This window comes from Eublepharis macularius, chromosome 2, assembly GCF_028583425.1.
Source record: "Eublepharis macularius isolate TG4126 chromosome 2, MPM_Emac_v1.0, whole genome shotgun sequence".
In the NCBI taxonomy this organism is placed as follows: domain Eukaryota; kingdom Metazoa; phylum Chordata; class Lepidosauria; order Squamata; family Eublepharidae; genus Eublepharis; species Eublepharis macularius.
In genome coordinates this window covers 219,298,437-219,320,454 of record NC_072791.1, presented here as the reverse complement: position 1 = coordinate 219,320,454, position 22,018 = coordinate 219,298,437, and the positions used below count along the sequence as shown (strand labels likewise).

General features: G+C 41.6%; 1 protein-coding gene across 1 annotated transcript in view; it reads right to left on the bottom strand.

The window, feature by feature from the left end:
- The window catches only part of DNAH7 (dynein axonemal heavy chain 7), a 190,041-nt gene that overhangs the window by 153,774 nt on the left and 14,249 nt on the right, over nucleotides 1–22,018 (bottom strand). The window contains exons 7-15 of the mRNA XM_054970133.1: nucleotides 21,701–21,884; nucleotides 19,306–19,485; nucleotides 17,379–17,654; nucleotides 13,649–13,776; nucleotides 12,299–12,377; nucleotides 11,057–11,281; nucleotides 9,719–9,865; nucleotides 6,383–7,068; nucleotides 4,617–4,803 (exon numbers count right to left, since the gene is read on the bottom strand). Coding sequence (XP_054826108.1) covers nucleotides 4,617–4,803; nucleotides 6,383–7,068; nucleotides 9,719–9,865; nucleotides 11,057–11,281; nucleotides 12,299–12,377; nucleotides 13,649–13,776; nucleotides 17,379–17,654; nucleotides 19,306–19,485; nucleotides 21,701–21,884 — 2,092 coding nt within the window. The remainder of the gene's footprint in view (nucleotides 1–4,616; nucleotides 4,804–6,382; nucleotides 7,069–9,718; nucleotides 9,866–11,056; nucleotides 11,282–12,298; nucleotides 12,378–13,648; nucleotides 13,777–17,378; nucleotides 17,655–19,305; nucleotides 19,486–21,700; nucleotides 21,885–22,018) is intronic.

The following is a 22,018-nucleotide window of genomic DNA, read 5'->3' as shown; positions in this document are numbered from 1 at the left end:
ACAACCAGAGTCCAAATCAACGCACGAAATCGTAGTCAAAAAATCAGTCCAAATCCAAATGAAGATGAAAAAAAAGTCAAGCAGAAGTGAAAGTATGGAGCACGAAGCGAACGTTCTTCTCCAAGTGGCAGCAAGAAGAGAACTGAGGGAAAGGGCCGCTGCTCACCATTAGGTCCCATGATTGTTTGGGTGGGAAATGATTGCTATGTGACTCATGAGCAACGGCCCTTTAGGAGCTCTAAGAAGCAATAAAGATTTCTCCGGTGGTAGGCCTGCGCATGCACAGTCCCATGTGGGACTGCACAGAAGAACGACGACAAACAACATAGATAACATTCAATTTACTGTGGTTTGCACAGGAGAACTTGCCACTAAATCATGGCCATAGCTAGAAGCTTTGAGACTGAAGTTATAAAATTGATTGCTGTCTGTCTTTCTGCTGAAGGGATAATGGCAACAAATGCTGAAGGCAGGTTAGCAGACTGATTGACCACTGGCTTACTTTGATAGGACAAATCACCTGTTTTTAACATGGTTCCAAATCAGTACTGTCATTGCACCTAATATTAAAAGGTTTAAAATGAGTTTTCTTCAGTGGCTGTGCAGATTAGAATGAAAGATTTAAAAATTTATGTCAGAGAGCTATTTTATAACATGGTCCAATTAACGAATTAGAATTCTTCCAATTAGTCATAAAAGAAGACATGAGAATGTTACTAGACGTAGCACTTGACATTTACGTGCACGGTAGAATATTTGTTTTAAAAGGAAGCAAACTTTAGCTTTTCTTACTGTCCTTAGTTAGACCGTAGTAGTAGTAGTAGTAATAACTATAGAAGAAGAATGCAACAGTAGCCCCCATTGTCATCGGAGCACTTGGAACCATCTCGAAAAACTTTGCAATTCATATGGAAAAACTGCAGCTTTCTGACATAACACCTACAGAACTGCAAAAGACAGCACTACTTGGAACAGCGTATATATTACACTGATAGCTGGTTGCTACTTAGGTCTCCAGCAGAAACCCGTATCAGTTATAATATTATAATATTCAATTTATATACTGCCCTTCAGGACAACTTAATGCCCACTCAAAGTGGTTTACGAAGTATGTTATTATTATCCCCACAACAATCACCCTGTGAGGTAGGAGGGGCTGAGAGAGCTCCAGCGAACTGTGACTAGCCCAAGGTCATCCAGCTGGCTTCAAGTGGAGACGTGGGGAATCAAACCCAGTTCTCCAGATTAGAGTCCCGCCGCTTTTAACCACTACACCAAATAGCCAAACACCTTCTTGATGCTGTGGTTAAGTCAGAGATAGCAGTAAGAAGAATTCCACTCCACAGTCGGAGGCAGCAAACCTCTGAACGTCAGTGCTGGGAGGCAGCATCAGGGGAAAGTCTCGACTTCTATGCCCTGTTTGTCCCTCCAGGGCATCTGTTTGGCTGCTGTGTGAGACGAGATGCTGAACTAGACGGAACACCAGTCTGATCCAGCAGGGCTCTCCATATGTTCCTATGTATGCAGGAAGATTACTGAGTTGACTTACCAAACTTAATGTTTCCCACGACATTTCTAGGCTAATGCTGCAACTCTAAGGAAAACTACACCCTTCTAAGCCCATTCCCTTTACTTTCAAACCCTTCAGTCTCTTGCTATGCTGGTCCTGAGGGTCTACTGACCCCAGGAACAAAAGTCGGGGGGGGGGGCTAAGTAGCAGGAGAAGGAAACTGGCAGAAATTGCCACACACGTGCCCTTGAGAAAAATCTAGAGGAACTGGTTGGATACAGGCCTTTATCATAGACTGTCCAGAGCACATCGCAAACATTATCTCACTAAACTATAGTAAAACATAAAATTCGAAAGACAGTAAAACAACAGAATTGGCCTTGATGATTTTTTTTTTAAATCAAATATCTTTTTCAAAAAAACTGAAGTTAAAACACTGCTCTGTTTCTTGGCCTTTCGGGGCAACTCTGGTCTGATCCAGCAGGGCTCTTCTTATGTTCCTATGCATGATCAATCCTGGTAACTTCTCACCCAGCCCTGACTTCCACTAGTTCCCAGCTCCTCCAGTTCTTGGGGTTTATATCTGTAAGGCCCTTGTCCCACCCTCCAGAATCTCACTTGCTTTCCATATTCCCAGTTCAAACTCCTCCTCCTCTCTTGATTTTTCTCTATCCACTTACTTGCTTATTGGCCACAACATAATCTCTATCTTGATTAAAGTTAACAACCTCCAGGTGAGGCCTGAAGTCCTCCTTGAATCTCCAGACTAGACAGATCAGTTTCCCTAGAGTAAACGGGAGCTTTGGGGAAGTAATGTATGGCATCACATCTCTGCTGAGCTCTCTCCATCCTCGCCAGGCTCCATCCCCAAATCTCCAGGAATTTTCCAACCTAGAGTTGGCAACCCTAGTGTTTCCTCTACTTACTGTGGATTATGTAGACAAAACCCCAGTGCTCTCTAAACAGCCACTACCCTTCGACAACCTGACCTCTCTGCCTCTCTCGCTTCCACCTTGGCTATTTTCTTAACCCAAGGGAAAGTGTGTTATGAGCAATGCCACTTGAGCACCCTCAGGTGGGAATTTGTGCAACTGCAGTAGCCCCATTCAGAAACGTATCTTAGTACAATCACACATTTTTCTAGACTGTCACTGGAACACTGGGATTCAAATCCATTTAGATCTATTCCAGTTCCCCCAAGTTATAGCTCCCGGCCTTTATTTCACAGCTGCAACTCTAATGGAGCCTGAAGAATAAATGGGCTGACCACAATTTGCAATCATTCAAAGCACCGATGCCATTTGCAGATGACTTGTAGAAAAATAAGCTTTATAGCAACAAAGCTACACTACGGCTAGCGATGCGGGAAAAAGAAGCTTCAGTCTTTTAAAATGCCATAAATTGGCAACTGTAGTTTATCTTTAGAACTTCGTGCCAACCAGATTTTTTTTAACAAAGTCTTCGATTTTCTTCCTGCAAAGAAACTAAGATCGCTCCTTTTTTGCCATCCGTTTATCAAAAGTAGCAATGAAATCAAAGAGCAATTTCATCCACATCGATCTGAGCCAGAGAGACAACAATTATTTAAATCTGGGGTAAAGCACAGGGCAGTATAAAAATATGCCTTTGCTATTTTTCATAGTAATCATAAAACACAATAGTCAGGCTGGAATGAAAAACACATAGGCTCCAATTTAGTGTTATAATTCACAACAAAAAAAACCCTTAAGGAACGTGTGTTGCTCATTACTAAATCCAGTTGCCATTTCTAGACACACACTGCCATCTTCTGGAAGAAGAGTAATGTCAGCACTAATGCTGTAAAAACCTTAAAATAAATGATAGTGGGCCACCAGTAGTATGAAATGTTTATGACATGCGGCCTAACGTTATACGTATTTACTCCCAAGTCATTGTGTGCAGGATTGTGACAAAGCCACCCGATCCCATACATGCTTGTTGACTAAGTCCGGGAAGGGGGTGGGGGAGTGCTTATTCCCAAATAAAAGCAAAGTAGAAATAAGAGAAACAGAGCGGACGCGGCTCTTTCCCTCTTCATCAAAACGTCCAGTTCCGCACAGCATGTGCTGTGACATCCCACTGTGCCTACTCCCACCTCACACCATTGGTAGTCAACAGGGGAGGCAACACAGCTCATGATGCCACTACACTGCCTACAATGCTGTGTTACCCCGGACATTATCAGGACGATGAAAGAGCGATGGCCGTTCTGTAATTCTTTCACAATACTTTCACAATAAGTGTGCGCAGGCTTGCAATTCAACAGCCCCGACCTATGCCTTGCCAGAAATAAGTCCCACCAAAGTTCCCAAACTGGAGTCCTGCGACTGCAGCCTTACTTTGAAAAGAAGTCATATTGAAGTCAGTGGAGTTTATTTTCAAGCAACAAAACGTTTAGGACGAGGCTGTGAGGCTGCAGTCCCACGCTCAAATAAACCTCTTTGAAACCAATGGAATTCGTTTCCGAATAAATATGCATAGGATGCAGATGCGAATTCTCTTTCACAACAGAGATCAGGGCCTGACGGTTACTTGCGTTCTATTGATGTCCTGGTACATTCAATTCCTCCAGACCGACAATCCGTATCAGGACATTTTTCAAAATACATAATTTCAGTTTACTACAGATTTAATTCCTGATGTCCTAGTTAATTTTTAATAGGTTTTTGCATAAATAAAATAAACTCGTATTTACAGGAGAGGGGTTGTGGCTCAGTGGTAGAGCCTCTACTTGGCATGCAGAAGGTCCCAGGTTCAATCCCCGGCATCTCCAGTTAAAAGGGCCAGGCAGCAAGTGATGGGAAAGACCTCTGCCCAAAGACCCTGGAGAGCTGCTGCCAGTTTGAGTCATCACTCAGTACTGACCTTGATGGGCCAGTCTAAGGCAGTTTCATGTGCTCAAGTCCTCTTCTCAGCACCAACAATAATTATTTTCTGATGAGTAGTCTAGATAGCGCGTAGGTTTTTAGACAAAATAATACAAAATCGCTTCTCAGTCTTTTGGCTAAGATCAAGTGTAGTGTTCGGTCGATATCAATATCTATAAATCTACATGCCCAGTTCTTTCAAAAAGACCATTTAGTACCTGAATGGCACATTTCATGAGGTCCTTCCAGGTTTTGTCCACAGTGGTGAATCGCCTGCCTTCTTCTGGCATCTGAGACATGATGTCAGGAGAACTGAAAATAGGTTCCAAATATAGCCAGGTAGCCTGAACCTTGAGCCACTCGTCCAAGATCTCCTGTACCAACAAAAGCTTTCCTTCCCAGTCTCTATAAAAAAAGAAGGCAGAGCTTTATAATCTACTTTATAATTCACATTTCCTTTGCAGAAGCCCCAGCAAGGCTCAGAAAAATCTTAGAATATTCACTTTGTTCCATGCCTAGATGGTTGGTAGGGAGGCAAAATAGCAGTCTCTGCTTCACATGTGTGCTGGGGAAACATTTCCAAAGGACATGCTGATCCTCAAATGGGACTCTTCATGAACTTCATACCTACCCACCCCAATGCCACTACCCCCCCCACCCAAAAAAAGTCCCAATCATAACACGGAATTCAAATCCTGTGCCACGAAGTCTCCCCTTCTGACTTCACAATACATCACAAAGATCAATGAAAAGGGGGTAATCCTTTTGCATTAACATATACAGTTTCATGCTTTCTTTGGAATCCACTTGATGGGTGCAAAGATGTTTTGCACAGGAGCCATGTCATGGCAGGAGGACACTTACAAAGGCCAAAAGGGAGTAGAAGTTTATCAGCAGAGAAACACCACTAAAGACCATGGTGAGAAGAGAACTAGGTAGCTATGCAAGAACACTGTCTTGAAGCTCACTGATCGCCTCTGGTTCATTTCCTCTGTGCTGTCAAGTTAAATGAGTTCAGAACTATAAAAGCACGCTGTATACCCCAAAAAATCAAATGAGAATTAGTAAGATGTGTGTGAGTCCACAGCATGCTTTCTGGTCTCGAAACATGGAATAGCTTACAAAAATCATGAAAAATTGCATTGCCTGCAATATTGATGGCACACTGGGGAGGGGAAGGGTTCATTTTCTAAGGAAGCCACAGGAAAACAAAGGGGACACATGGAAAAGTATAAGAAACCTAGACTTTCCTAAGCCATGAGCTATGGCTTACAGTCACCCTGACTGCTTTCATTTTAAAAGTGTGTTCCTATCTAGGGAGAGCAGAGGGATGGATATACGTGAAAAACAAAGAGTGATGTTGACCTGTTTAAGAACTCACAGAGCCAAATTGGGATCCAAGCTGATATAAAACAGAGGGAGTGGTGTGATTTAAAACGCAGAAAGGACAATGGAAGGGAAGGCTAACCTTTCCCTTCATCATTCTTGTCCCACTGAGAATGCCCAGAATGCTTACTTCCAGCTTTAGAATGAGCCCTGTGTGAAGAAAAACGCAAGACTAAGTTGGTTTGGGGTGGCAGGAAGTGTGGAAGAGAGAAGAATTCAACTTTCCCCTCCAATCCACTCATCCTTACTTTCTATTAAAAACTTCAGCAATCTGGTTTTTAAAAATGAAGCCACTGAAGTTAATGATCAACTGACAGCCAGAGCGGCAGAGTGGTTAAAAAGGTGAACTATGGCCAGAGAGATGCAGGTTCAAGACCAATTTTCGGTCATGAAGTTCACTAGGAGACCTTAGGCCAGCCAGACACTCTCAGCCTAACCTACCTCACAGGGTGGTTGTGAAGCTAAAATGGGAAAAGAGAACTATATACACCTTCCATGAGCTCCTTGGCTAGATACAAATAATAAGCATCACCAAAATATACATCCAAGATCATTTGTGAACTAAACCACAGACATCTTCCCCAAGGAAACATTTTACCTCATTTTCTTTTCGTAAGGCTTAATGAAAGGGGACCCTCTCATGGTCTGCGTTTTAACAATGTGGTCATCCAGCAACATCTGGATGTCATCCACAGATGACAAAATGTAAGTCCCTGTTTCTCGGTAAGAAAGGAGAACAAATTCCATGCCATCCCATTCGGAAATCATTTTCACCATGGCTTTCTCAAGAGAATGCTCTTTGCTGGCTGTTTCACTGATGCTTTCAAATTTCTCCAAGAACGGCTCAAGGTGCATTTCAATATATGAAGAGACAGTGGAATCTTCAGAGGGCTTCAGTGAGTAACCCACTATTTCGGACATGGCTTCCCAATGCCGGTCTTGCAAACCGGGGTTGCAAATCACTTGTATCAGTGGAATGTGCTCCTTAAATTCTTCCACTTTGGCCTTAATCCTTGTTGTTATAAACAGTGCATTAGGGGAATCATGGAAGGTTTTTTCTAATTTATAGAGTGCTCGCCAGTAGTTTCCTACGTCCAGCTCAACCTGATCTGGATTCACCTTAGTGAATATACCATCCATCCAGTTTCTGTATTTGGTGTTAAACTCTACAGTCATGTCATAAAGTCGAAGATACGGGTTGAGAGTGTCTTGTATTTTTTTACGTTGAGGATACTGGGTTGTTGGCCATCCGTAGGCCTCTTCTTCTGCATTAAATTGATCAATCTGGAAAAAAACAGAATATTTTTTAAAAGTCAACAGGGGGCTTATGTTAAATGTTACCTTTGTTACAGAGAACAAAATACACTTGCATGTTTTAAAAACTGATATGATGCTCTACTCAAAATATTCATTGTCAGAACAGGGTCTACTTATTCACACAATAGTTTTGTAACAAGCTATTCGTTCACTTTGCCAAACTCAGTAACAATTCCTTCTGGGTGAGAAGCATGCTAGATGTACTACTTAAATCCAGGGCTTTTTTTCAGCTGGAACGTGGTGGAACGGAGTTCCGGAACCTCTTGAAAATGGTCACATGGCTGGTGGCCCCACCCCCTGATCTCCAGACAGAGGGGAGTTTAGATTGCCCTCCGTGCCACAGCATGGAGGGCAATCTAAACTCCCCTCTGTCTGGAGATCAGGGGGTGGGGCCACCAGCCATGTGACCATTTTCTCCGAGGGCAACCCACTGAGTTCCACCACCTCTTTTCCCAGAAAAAAAGCCTTGCTTAAATCACTTTGCAAATGAACTGGTGGCAAGGCAAGACTTCACAGGAAGAAATAAGTCATCAAATAATAACACGGTGCACCCAAAGTTTACCTCTTCGACACCAATTCACACAACTAAAATACTGTCCTCTAGATCTTAAGTAGTGAATGAATATTAAATGACCATTACACTAGAGTATAATAAAGAGTATGAAGATGCTGGACAGCATCTTGGACACATAACAGAGCATTCACACAGCCATGATACCACTAGGCTGGTTGTAAACATTCTGAAGTTTACATTCATAATTGTGAGTACTGGCACCTTAGAGCCTTTTAGCAAACCATCAGGCAACTGTGTGAAAGTACATTCTCGAGGGGCTGCTTATGATGAGATGAGTCATTGTATGTTAAGTGGGTCCACAAACTTTAACTGAGTGGATTAATTAAATAAAGTATTCATTGATTAATTGTTTAGGCACTGAAACAGAAGGGTACACTGGTATTTTTTTAAAAAATATATTTTTATTTCAATTATTAACAAAACTGTTTACAATATGAAATACAATATGGGTAAATTGTTAAAAACTACATAACAGAGAAAGGTAAAACATGGAAAGACAAATTCAAGTTGAATGATCTGATATATTTTGGGTTATAGATTCGGGATTGTTTGGTATATTTTATTGGGAGGATATAGATTTTCTTTAGAAATGTATTCAAAAAAGGGGAACCGTTTTTCCATAAAATTTGTTGTTTTGGGGAAATTTTCAGCTTGATAGATTCCATCATTGATTTTTTCAAATAAAAAATGGTCCCATATTTTAGAATACCAACTGGTAATTGTCAGTACAGTATGAGAATTCCATTTTAAAGCAATTAAATTTTTTGCTGCCATTAAGAAGATATTGATGAGGTCTCGTCGAATTGGTGGGATCTCTATATCATCCCATTGATTCAGAAATATCAGCTCAGGTTTCTTTGGTATTTTGTAGCCAGTTAACAAAAAGATTTGGTGCAAGATTGTATTCCAGATTTCTTCTACGTAATGACATTTCCACCAACAGTGTATATATGATCCTGTATCCCCACATCCTTTCCAACATAAAGATGAACTGTGAGAGTAAATAGCTGCTAATTTTTTGGGCGTAAGATACCATCTTGTTAATATCTTATAGGACTGTAGTTTAATATTAACTGCTGATGAATTAAATATTTTAGAGGCCCATAATATTTCCCACTGTTCTTTTGATAATATTTTGTCACAGTCTTGGTGCCATTTTGACTGATATGTTAAGGTTTTAAGTTACACTGGTATTTTTGAAGATGTTTTTGCTCTGATATTTCTACAATAAGTGATGAAAAGTGAAACATTAAAGATGAATGGTAGCTTTTGATTATTTAATCACAGACTGTTGGACTATAGCAATATCTTATTATGTACAAAGAAAAGCTGAACCTGCAGGGGGCAGCAAGCTCTAGCTACAGGAGTGTAGGGGGAGTACCTTCTTTCTAAAGGGGCTTCTCCTTGTCTGTCTGCAGAATGCTATTCGGAGGCTTTTCTTCTAGAACTCTGCACACACTACCTCAACTATCAAGGCAGATAAGTTTCGTATCTTTCCTAACCAGTTTGTTAATCTAGATCAGTTCAGTGTTCCCACTGATGCATAGGTAACAACCACTCCGCCAACATAAACTATCCAAACATTGTTCAAAATCATCAGAAAGACATCTATAAAAAAATATATACAAATGTATTTAAATTTCATCCATTAAAATTCAGGTGATATATCGACTAGAACATTTTTAAGGGGTTGACCAGCTTTAATAACAAAGTTGAAACGTTCTGAACTGCTGTAAGTTCTTGTCACCTGTTCATCATCATTAGAGAAAAGGGAAATCCTGATTTATTGTCAGTTCCCAATTATCTAAAATTAAAATGTTTACAGTGGAGTTAAACGGACTTTTTGAAGCTGCCTTATACTGGGCACATGTCCATCTAGCACTGCATAATCTCCTCTGACAGAGCAGCTTACTGGAGTCTCGGAAGCTTATACCTTCGTTTCTTAAACTCAAGATACCAGGAGACTGGAAGGAGGATCTTATGCATGCAAAGCATGTGCTGTGCCACCTTCAATGTGCTCTCAAGAGAAGACTGAAACATTACCTTATCAGCTGCTGTATCTAACTTGGCATTCAGTGCCTGGGCTTTTTTCAGGTATCTGTTGACTTCCTGAAGGTCCCCATAAGAAGAGAATTCTTCAACTTGCTTGGCGTAACCTTCCAGCTCCTCAATAAATCTTTCACAGCGCATCTAATAAAAGAATACATACACACACACACAATAATGCAGTATTAAAATATGATGGCACAAGTTCACAATTATTAAATAGTGTTTTCAGCTGTGATAATCAGCAGTCCCTGTCGCTTTGGAAATGATAACCTGCATGATCTAGAGGATCCAGTGGTACTGGTCTCATACCATCTCGGGTCCCCAAAGTGGTTGCAAGTGGTTGGAGGTCATAAGGACCTAAGAAGCCACAACAGAGCATCAGGTGACATCAGTGCTCCAGTGGGAATCCCCTTGACCTAACTTGGCATAGGAGCAACATTCAGCAAGGAGAAGAGATAACGTTGTTAGGGCAAGAAGTCACCTAGTGCTTTACCCAGGAATGAAACTGATTTTCAGCCCCAAATGATAAGGTGAATTCAGCACAACTGTGCCACTTTTTTCTTTGTGTGCATGGGATTTTACCTAATGGAGCAAATCCAGACAGTACCACCTCAACAGATGTGAATAACAGGCTTTTGCAGTAACCGCACGGGCTCAAGCTACTGTTTGTATTAACAAAACTATTCAGATAACTGGGGCAGCGCTAAAAATTTATGCCACAAATCAGTATTATTCTACATATTACTATTCTAATTATTCACACTATTTGATTGCAGTTCTAACTCTACAAAATGTATTATCAATCTTATCTCATTTAGGAACCAATCCTAAGATCACCTTGACCATCAAATGCTTAAAGGAATACATGCTTAGGATGGGGTGTACAGTGAAAGGTCACAAACCATTTCATCACATCAGTATTGCAGGTATCTTTCAGTGTTCCATGATTCACGTATTACTGATCATAGTTGTGTCTATCCCTTGTTACTTTTTCTCTTTCCCTCTCTCACACATGACTAAACAAGCAGTAGGATATCCATCTTCTTTAAAACAATTAGAAGCAACAGCCATCTATATTACCTAAATCTATGCTAGACATGTAACTGACATATCTCTCATACATTATTGTATACTACTGACTCAGATTCTGATCCTGGAGCATAATAATAATAAACTGAAACTATAAACTATATTACCTCAGTAAACAAAGCACGATTTGAAAAAGAAAGAAAGAAAGAAAGAAAGAAAGAAAGAAAGAAAGAAAGAAAGAAAGAAAGAAAGAAAGAAAGAAAGAAAGAAAGAAAGAAAGAAAGAAAGAAAGAAAATACTCACTTTAAGTCCTTCTTGGAATTGTTCTGTTTTGTCCTTAACTATCTTTCTGTGTTCATCAAAAATCTCCCCCATTCGTCCATACCATTGAAACACGCTATTGTTGAGTCGAATATCAACCGGGGAAAAATTTGCACACTCTATCAGGAAGGCAAGGCAGATTTTGGCATCCATTAACTTTTGCTCCATCTCCACCATGTCCTCTGCCTCCACTTTCTGTATGTAAGCCTAGTTGGGAAGAAACATTAAGTGACCAGTGTTGGGTCAACACATTTCTGTTGTCTTTTGGATACAAAACAATCCATGTATAATAGCATACCATTATTTTTGAAAAAGAAAGGAACAGACACTTTGGCTACTCCTCTGTACAGCTTAGTGCGTTTAAGCATTCTGAAATGAATGGGGTTAGACACACCTAATTCTGTGCTGGACTGAGTCATTAAACTCAGCTCTGTAAAAATCACTTTAAAATATTTAATGTGGTTATGTGATCGCACACATAACTCAATGTACAAAATACTTGGGATGCAGTATCTTATCTTTTCAAGTAGCAAAAAGCAAGATGTGTTCTAACCAGAGGAAGCATATGTTCTTTCTAAGAACATTTCCAGATGCAGTAAGCTGTAAGGATTAGAAGTGTTTGTCTAGCACTTCTAACCCGGCAGACCAAAACAGTAGGAAACATCAGCTCCATTGGATCCGTACCAGGCCACACAGCTGACAGAAACCAGACTCTACCAAGCTGTTTTTATTTTTCCTGAATTAAGCAAGCGAAAAGGGCCACCAGTGTTACAGTGTTAAGCAAGGTAATAAAATAAAACAACAAATACCTCATGGAAAACATAACCTTCACAGCTACACCAATGTCCCATTAAGAACAGTGGCACAAGTGGCACAGGTGTTAAGAACAGTGGCACAAGGATAGCACAGAATTTGTCTGTCACCCTCATTGAGCAAAATTTGTCTTTTTCATCTTCCATGGGATATTATCACTACAACTTCCAAAACACTAAGAGTTATTATCTGGACTTGAAAGATCTTCTGCCTGCTGTCTGCAAAAGTATATTTTAAATCATGCACAAATCATCTAGACCCATTTCAGCTTAGACAAAGGAGGACAACAAGCAATAAGCAGGTTGCTTGAAAGTACTTCTGCACGGCCCATGAGGCTTATTAGAAGCAAAGAATCTTGGAATTCAGTTCTCAAACACGCAAGTTTGTTTCCATTTAAAAAGAAAAGCACACCTTAAATTCCATTAGCTCGTGCGTATTGGATGGTGTGCTAAGGGCTTTCTCAGCTATCTTCTCAAACTCATCACAAAGCCTGAAATTATTAAAAGAAGAAAAAAGAGTATGTACAATACTATCAACAGCAAAATTCTAAGGCCATCCTGTTCACCAACCTTTGTCTCAATGTCTTGTGCTCCTCTGATTTACAGCAGCATTCCTACTGTGCCGTCCTTAGTGGAGTTACACTGTGTTACCAGAATTGGGCCTCCTTGTGAGTAGGAGGAATCTGCGGCAAGGAGGAAGGCTACGCGAGAGGGGTAACTACGAGATAACTCCACCAGTATTTACGGGGTCCCTTTCCCCAAGGTAGCAGACGAGGCTTGGTGCTTTTAAGATCAAAGAGTATTTTTATTCAAGAGGAAAATACTCACAAACATGCACAAAAGCAATAAAACGGTCAGCAGAAACACAAAAGATTCTATGGCAATTTTTTCCCCTTCTACTAGTCATAAGAATGGTGAAAGGCAACAGAAGCTGGGAGCAGGAAATCTGCCCCCTCAGAAAGTGGTCAAAGTCATGCTGGCAGGAACACTACCAGAGCACTGGGGATGGAACCATATACCAGTGTCAGCAAGTGCACCTATTTCTCTCGTTTTTATCCTGCCCTTCTTCCAGGAGCTCAGCGCATCATTCTCACCTCCATTTTATCCTCACAACAATCCTGTGTGGTAGGTTATGCTGTGAGCCGAAAAGATAATGAGGGGAACGTGGATTTCCTCATTCCTAAACCAATCATTACAATCATTACAATTACAAACCAATCACTTCCTTGCAAAACGGCATCCAGTCCTAGGACCCAAACTAGAACCACATACGAACAGATCACAAAGTAGCTGAAAGACAAAGATTTGGGTTCCCAGTCCATCCTTAGACAGTTTTCCTAGCAACAAAAACTGAGCCGTTTGAACGAAGCCGTCAACAGCATAACATGTATTTTATTTGTTTTTTATTTTTATTCCACCCTCCCTGCACAGGTAGGGAAAATTATTGATCTGATTAATTATTATTAATTAATCTAATTTGCCTTTTGAGTCTCAGCAAGAAAGGCAGACTATAAATGAGAGAAATCAATAAATACACATGAGACTGGAGCACTGTATAAAGAAACATGCCCTGTTCACCGAGGGAAACCAGAGCACATTCTACATGCATAGACAATGCACACGTCTCAAACTGACTCACAAGCCCTTCTGGCTCAACTGAAGATGTCTTTCTGTCCCCACAGGGATGAGCATCCAGTTACCTATGACTAAAGCCAGAATGTGGCCACTGTTATTAATAGCGTTTTTTAAAAGAGAGATTTACCTTAGATTTAGATCCTGATGATCTTTGAACATTTTGGCAATAATTCTGTTACAAAGAGCATCGGCTCGCTTGGACAGAGATCTGATCAGTTCATCACAGTGTAACTCAAACATTCCTAGACGTATACACTGGAACACAAAGTGTTAATGAGAAAAAGACTGTGGAAACTGACACCATAATTTGTTATCCAAACATGATGTAGTAAACCACAGCAATGCCTTTTTGAAAATGTTTGATTGACAGTAATTTTGCCAGAAATTATCTTTCGTTTTACCTGAGTATAGATAAAATTAGTGTAGCAGTTATGAGTTATTGAGGAAGTCTCTTACATGTCTATTCACCACTTCCTAGTACTTAAAGTCTTTTATTCTACTAAATACTGCTCTGTTTTTATTTCCACATATATTAATCTAAAACCATTTTTTCACCAACAAAATTAATCTGGATTTTCAAAACATAAGGTTTGGAAAGAAGTGTCAAATAAATATTTTATATTGTCGAAGGCTTTCACGGCCGGAGAACGATGGTTGTTCTGGGTTTTCCGGGCTGTATTGCCATGGTCTTGGCATTGTAGTTCCTGACGTTCCTGACTATATGGACTTCCCAAAATACATAAGGATTCAGTCCCAGTCCGACCCATTGTGAGTGCCATTGGTTCACCGACATCTGAATTAGCTAGACATCTGGCAGATCTCCTGCAGGACCACATCGGGAAAACCTCGTCTTACATCAAAGATTCAGCAGACTTCATCAACAAAATCAGTTCTCTGAAACTCAATCCACAAGACATACTTGTCAGTTTTGATATTGTATCCCTGTTTACCAAGGTTCCAGTAAAAGACACTATTGCACTTATTAATCAGATTTTCCCAGAGGATGTAACAGCCTTATTCCACCATTGTCTGACAACCAGTTACTTCCAATGGGACAACGAATTCTATGAACAGATGGATGGGGTGGCCATGGGGAGCCCGCTCAGCCCAGTTATAGCAAACTTCTACATGGAACATTTTGAAAAAACAGCTCTAGAATCAGCACCCCACAAACCTAGTGTATGGTTCCGGTTTGTGGATGATACATTTATCATTTGGAGCCATGGGGAGGAAGAATTGATGGGGTTTTTGAATCATCTCAACAACATCCACCTGAACATACAATTCACAATGGAGAAAGAAATCGAGGGAAAACTCCCATTCCTGGATACCTTGGTCATCCGCAAAGCAAACTTTCAGTTAGGTCACAAGGTCTACAGGAAACCAACTCACACTGATCGGTACTTACACAAAAACTCCAATCACCACCCCCGACAGAAAAGAGGCATAATGAAAACATTAGTGGATCGTGCAAGACGGATATGTGAGCCGCACTTTCTCAATGAGGAAATTAATCATCTAAACCACGCACTTCAGGCAAATGGCTACTCCAGAAATGAAATCCGAAGAACAATCAAACCCAGGATGAATCAAACAACCAAGGAAAAACAGTCTCCTACAGGAAAAGTGTTTTTGCCATATATCAAAGGAATTACTGATCAGATGGGAAAGCTTATGAAAAAGCATCACCTTCAAGCAGTATTCAGACCCACCCGAAAAATACAACAGATGCTACGATCAGCAAAAGACAGTAGGGACCCCCTCACCTCTCCAGGAGTATACCGTATACCCTGCAGCTGTGGACAAGTTTACATCGGGACCACAAAGCGTAGCATCCAGACAAGAATAAAAGAACATGAAAGACACTGCAGACTTGGACGACCTGAAAAATCAGCAGTGGCTGAACATAGCCTAACTCAAACAGGGCACAGTATCTTATTCCAGGACACCAAAATACTGGACAACACTTCCAACTACTTTGTCAGACTGCACAGGGAAGCCATTGAAATTCACAAGCATAAGCAAAACTTCAACAGGAAAGAAGAAACCTTAAGAATGAACAGAGCATGGTTTCCAGTTCTGAAAAACACCAGGCTAACAAAACATTCTATCCCCGACAATAGCCCTGCAGAGAAGATTAGCACATCAAGTACCAATCCATATGCAAAAGAACCTCCTCAGGATACAGTGAAGCCTCCCGCCATTAGCATTCCACACCCTGGGAAACTCTTACAGGATGACTCAGCTCAACCCCACCCCTCCTGAGTAGATACAAATGACCTACATCTTTTCCACACTGTGACACTGAGAGATCTCTGTCTTTTGGTGCTACACCTCTGAAGATGCCAGCCACAGCTGCTGGCGAAACGTCAGGAACTACAATGCCAAGACCACGGCAATACAGCCCGGAAAACCCACAACAACCAAATATTTTATACTGGATTTGTTTAGCATCCACTTAGAATTACCTTACGAAAGAACTGCGGATGCCAAAGCCAGGCCTCCTGTTCAGGGTAAAAACGGTTCCTACCACGTGCATGTACCACGCCAAGTCTTTCCAGAAGAATGGCAAGCTATCTTTTCTCATCTCTGAATTTTTGTCTGCTGTTGCTTGAGGACGTGGAATTCATGCCCACAAAGAGCAGCAGCAGAAGACTCCGGGCCCGTGTCGCCCTACCAGGGCCCACAGCTGCATTCCTCCACTGCTACCCAATCTTGCACCCTTCCCCCCTCTGCTCACACAAGCGCTCCACCAGTATCACCTGTGTTTGTGGCTGAATATGCTGCCCAGCACCACGAGACAAGGGCGTGCAGCTGGTGCACAGTGATGGCAGCACTTCCAGCAGCCGCAGAGGTGGCTCTTCCAGCTACATGCACTGCAATCTGCTGTCAGGGAAAAGTTTGTGGGCAATGTAGGTGGTTGGGAGCATGAGTGGTGGGGAAGGCTTTCGAGCAGTCAAGAGAACACAGGCTAAGGGGGTATGCAGGTCGGTGGGCAGGAAGGGAAGCGCAAGCAGAAGGCTTGGTGGTCGGGAGAGGAGGGAAAGAGGTTCCTGGGAACTCTCGGCCCAGAGCCCCCCGAAACCTGGAACCAGCCCACAGAAGACTCTTCAGTGAGCCATCCAGCTAAAGGCTGCAGCCTTACCAGCCATCATTATTTGATGCTCCATTAGAACACCGCAGATAAAGTTTGAGGGCAATATTGAGCAGATCAATTCAGAAACCTCTGATCTACTCAATGGGGATTGCTCTCAGCAAAGTATTTTTAGGATGGTACTGCTTCTTTCCGGCCCAAGAGGGAAGCTCTGATCAGCAAAAAAGTAAAATCGTATCAGAACTGTGAGGCCTATTTTTCTCAACATACCAGGTAGGGGTGTGCACCCCCAAAATATTTGGGTTTCCTGCTTCAGGTTTACCCAAAGGGGGGGGGGGAATCCGTAATTACCAGAATCCCAAAGCGGCAAGCCACTTCGGGATTCTGGTATTTAGCTTGCTTCGGTATGCTCCGTAAAGATTCAGAGCATAATTAAGTAAGTGGGGGCATTTAAACCCCTACCGGCTAGATCAGCTGCTTGGTGGGGAATCTCCCCGCCAAACAGCTGATCCACAGGTTTAAATGCCCCTTTCCGTGCCGCTGGAAAGCAGCACGGAAAGGGGCATTTAAACCCCTTGACCCAAAGCTTCCTGAAGCAATACAAGTCGCTTGGGGAAACTTTGATTCAAGGTTTCTGAATTCTGAATCATTGCGAATCGAGTCCAATTCGGGTACTTTACCCAAATTGGAAACCCGAATCGCAAACCTCTAATACTAGGACACATTAAATGAAACCTCATACTCCGCTGTATTCATGTCTTACCTTTCTAGAAGTAAACTGTATTTCATCCCGCAGGTTCTGGTACTTCAGAATTTCACCAGTTATTTCTTCAAAGGTGTGCTCCTCTGACAGGAACTGCTCAACTTCCCGTTCTGCTTGCTTGGTTATCAAATCAGTATACTTATCATAGAGTTTGAGATGCTCAGTGGGTGCTATGCTCTCTTTGGCAATCTCTTCCTTAACTGCTTTTTTATGACGCTCCAAAATTTCATCCAGGATTATAGGTTTCAAGTTCAGGGATCTGTTCCTGCTGTCAGGCTTTCAAGACAATATATATAGTTTATTATGTTTTTCATATTTTTCCTTTATATTTTAGAAACAGTAAAATCACAGGCTGACATTTGAATTTATCAAACTAAATAGGCTGGATGGCATATTCCCAGTTTAGTTGTTATAGTCAAAATGTAACCATATCTGGTCACAGGATTTTCTAAAAATTGTAGTGAATTTGAGAGATTTAACTCCCCCATTTTTATGATGTTTCAGCGATTAAAGACTAAAAACTTTCTGTACCAGAATACTGTGCCCAAAGTTACAGCAAGACAATTTCATATAATAATGTCATTAAACCAGTCCTACAGAGACATTACTACGGTGTCACAGATGGCACAACAGGTACAATCTGAGCTTTAGGACTGTGATCCAGACAGGCAGATACACACCCATCTGCACATACTTGAAATGTTGTTTTAAACGTTTCCTTTTCATGCATTGCACTGTTTTTTTAAGTTAAAAAGCAGTTTGAGATCTTTAAAGAGGTTTAAAACAAACCATACTCTTTTCCCGATTTTTTCTTTAAATAGTTCTCATGTCAAACCCTCAAACTGATTTTGTAAACATGGCTACCTGAAGAGATCAGGTAAGCTCCCACTCTCCCTGCTTTCTACAAACTATGCAAATCTGAATTATTCAGAAGGACTTTTTTACACAGGTAGTAAGACTGTGCTGTAAGGAAATAGTTCAGAGAGATGCACTGGAATGGGATAGGGACTGTCGACTATAGTGCAGCGTACTGGCTGTTGCTGTAAGTATGTTTCTATCAGCTAATTTCACATCATGTAATACGACGTTTCAACTTGCTTATGTTTTGTTTCCAGCACTGTTTCCAGTTCTTAATCATATTTCTGTTTTCAAATTTCTGCAATCTTTACCCTATTGTATTGAGTGTTGATTGAATGTCCCAGCCCCTGACTGTATTGACATACAGTGTGCAATCCGCCTTTAGTTTCAATGAAAAATTCAGTCTATTAATAAATAGATAGATAGATAAGGGCAGCCAATGAGAGTAAACCCTCCAAAAGTGGGGCATGCGCAGAGAAAGCGACCATAATCCCAAACAAAGGAAGGCACACCAAGTACCATTGTTTTAATGAAATTTTAGTGTGTATAACTATACATTTTGTAGCTAATAAACACAGAAATGTCTGAATCACATAATCTGAATATTTACATAGTGTAACCGCACAATCCTAAGAAGAGATCCATCTTTTTGAATCCACTGCCTTCAATGGACTTAGGAGAGTATAACTCTGCTTAAGACTGCATTGTCCCATGCTTAAATGATTTAAAAACAAATTTTAAAAGATAATCAGATCACCAATATTAAGATAGTTTTAGGCCATGTTCGTTTGCAGTAGAAGAGCAAGATTCAAGTCCAATAGATCAACAAGATTTCCAAGGTATAAGCTTTCGAGAGTCGAGCTTCATTTATCAGATCTGTATCTAATGAAGAGGGCTCGACTCTCAAAAGTGTATACCTTGGAAATCTCGTTGATCTTTAAGGTGCTGCTGGATTTGAATGTTTCCGGAGAATCCCTCCTTCCACGAAACAGACTTCAGATCACAGCTCAAGGCTGTCAAAAATATGGGGGTGGGGTGGATAAAAGTTTATTACTAGAAAATGTCTTACCCACTTCGAATAAAGTTTGGTCTCTACTCTTGGCAACAGATTAACGGCTTTTACCATAACTGCAAAAATGTTCAGAAAAATGGCTTCATAGTCACTAAACTCTGGTTCAAACTTAACAAGATCATTGTCAAGAATCAGTCTTATTATAAATCCTGGATGTTCATAGGCTCGTACAGAGTTCTGACAATAGAAAATCAAATATATCAGCTAGCGTACAGAAATGACATTAGATTACTATTCTCAACATTAGGATAGTCAGTTTATAATGGCACAAGTACAGGAAATGAAGAAAACGTAATAATTTCGGATCTATTCAGGTAACTATCAGTTTCTCCAGAAATAGTTTGGCTGGATTCTAGCTAAGATTCCCCTTGATGCCCCCCAGTTCCCTCTTCGCTGCAGTGTGGCTCTTCCTGCGTGGCTTTTGTCTACACAGGTCCCATGACCCCTGGCATAGCCTTTCCAGTGGCCAAGATGGGCTCCCCCTCTTTTTACCAGCAGAAAAACCAGGAGGATCCAACCCACTCAGTTTTCAGAGTTGAAACAATTTGCTGTTGTGCCGTCGCAACTGCAATTCTGTCCCCAGTGCTGATTTTTCTGCTCCTTATAGCAATGTTCGCAAGTGCAGCCCCATGCCAGCTCAGTGTTCTTCTCTGTGACACTCTTCCCAGTCATGATCCTTCCATGTGGAGTAGAGCAGAGAAAAGCCATTTGTGCTAATCACACACACACACACAGCAGCTTGTTATCTAACCACACTGCTCAGCACGTTGGAACCCTTCTTCCAGTCGAAGGCACCTTTTCCCACGGCAAGTCACCTTTGGAAAAGCCATTTGTGCCACAGGAAGGCACCTTGTGGCTTTAAAAGTCAAAACCAGCCTCCAGGATCCAGAATCAGACAGGCATCTAGCTGCGGTAACACTATCATCATACAGGCAGTGCAAAAATAATCAATAAACAAGCTGCTGAATTCTGGACCAGCTGCAGCTTTTGAGATCTCTTCAAGGGCCGCACCACAGAGAGCGCATTAATTTACAGTGCAATGCTGGACTTCAAAGGGTGCTTAGGATTGTACTGTTAGGGCCAAACTAGTGTTGGCAGAGTGGCTAATAAAGCAGTGGTAGTTACGCAGTACTGATCAAAGCTGTAAAAGAGTTTTAGGAACTACATATCTGATAGTGAAGAAGAGAGATAAAGATAGATGCTGTCTATCTAACTACATATTAGAGGGGGGGGGGTGGAGAGGAGAGAGAAGGAGGAGATTGCCCTGTTTAGCCCAACAGGAGACAAGACAAGGAAATGACAATTAGCAGAGAAGAGAGGTGCTGCCCTCACATTCCTATCTAACTGATCCTTGCTGGCCCCTGTATGGAAGGGCCTTCTTCTCTTCTTCCTTCTTGTACACCAAACATTGCTATTTCCAACAACTAGTTGATATACCAGCCTCAAGTCAGGTCAGACTCTCAATGGCCATTTCCCCCCCCCACACACACCCTCATCACCACGGTCCTGAGACAAATTGGGCCTTGGCATGTTTGAGAATGTTAGTCCCCCAACATAACATTAACCTGCATGTAGAGCCAGGGCACCCAGGCCCAACTGTGGCAGATGTATTTGGCTTTCAGTCTCAAGGTTACAGTTGCATAGATCAGCAGGATCAAATCAGCTGTGTCCAAAACTGGGCAGCATTTCCTGGCTATATGTAGCTGGAAGAAAGTACTCCTAGCACTGACCTGTTTCTCCATACACTAGGTACCCCCAAGCTCCTTAATGAATTCAACAGAGGGATCCCCAGTCCCCTGGTGAGGGCAGGGGACCCCTTGCTCCCATACTCCACCCCTGCCACTACTGGCCTGGCCAGCAGGGGGGAAAGGCAGGGGAACAGGCCTCCTGGGTGTACTCCCGGGGCAGAGCGACAATATCACTCCCGGGAGCACAACCAGGCCCCGCGCAATGATGTCACTTCCTGGGAGAGTGCATGTCAGGTTCCCCTACTCCCGCCAGGAAGGCAGGGGGACCTGACGGCAACCCTAATCCAACAGCATGGACGGCACCCCATGTTAAGAAGTCAACTATGCCTGACTTTCAGATTTCCAAACTATAATTGCAAGCACTACCATGTTAAAAACTTTGCAAGTTCAAATTCCCCCTAAGTCCTCCCCTATCTTTCTCCAAGACGTACACATCAGTGTCATGTTAACTAAAGCCAGAAATAATGACTTTCCTTTTTAGATCCTTTCCTTTACAAATAATATTCAAGAGAAATAGGCTTCTGGCCTACAAAATATGATTTCCATCTTCCTAAAGTGAAGCTTGCCTTTATAACTTTTTGTCTAATGAGATACATGGGGAAATGCAGCATGTACTTTTAGTTGTACCAGTGAATTGTACTTACTGGAGGTTGCACAATCAAATCAGTAAAATCCTGCATTGAAACTAAAGCTAAACTTTGCAGCTGTTGGGTCATTAAGGCTGCGGCGCAGTCAAAGAAAGCTTCTAACTGGGTACTGCTGGCATTTGTGGGGACTTGCTTCCGTTTATTACCTTGGTAGTAGATATTTTGCACATTTGGAAACCACCTGAAAAGAACACAACAAATTTGTAAGGGCTTCATATCACCTTATCTATAATACTATTTTTGGCAGCTGACTAAACTGTAAAACAGCGTTTCTCAAATGATAATCTTTGCTAATAGTAACCTAGAGATTGGATT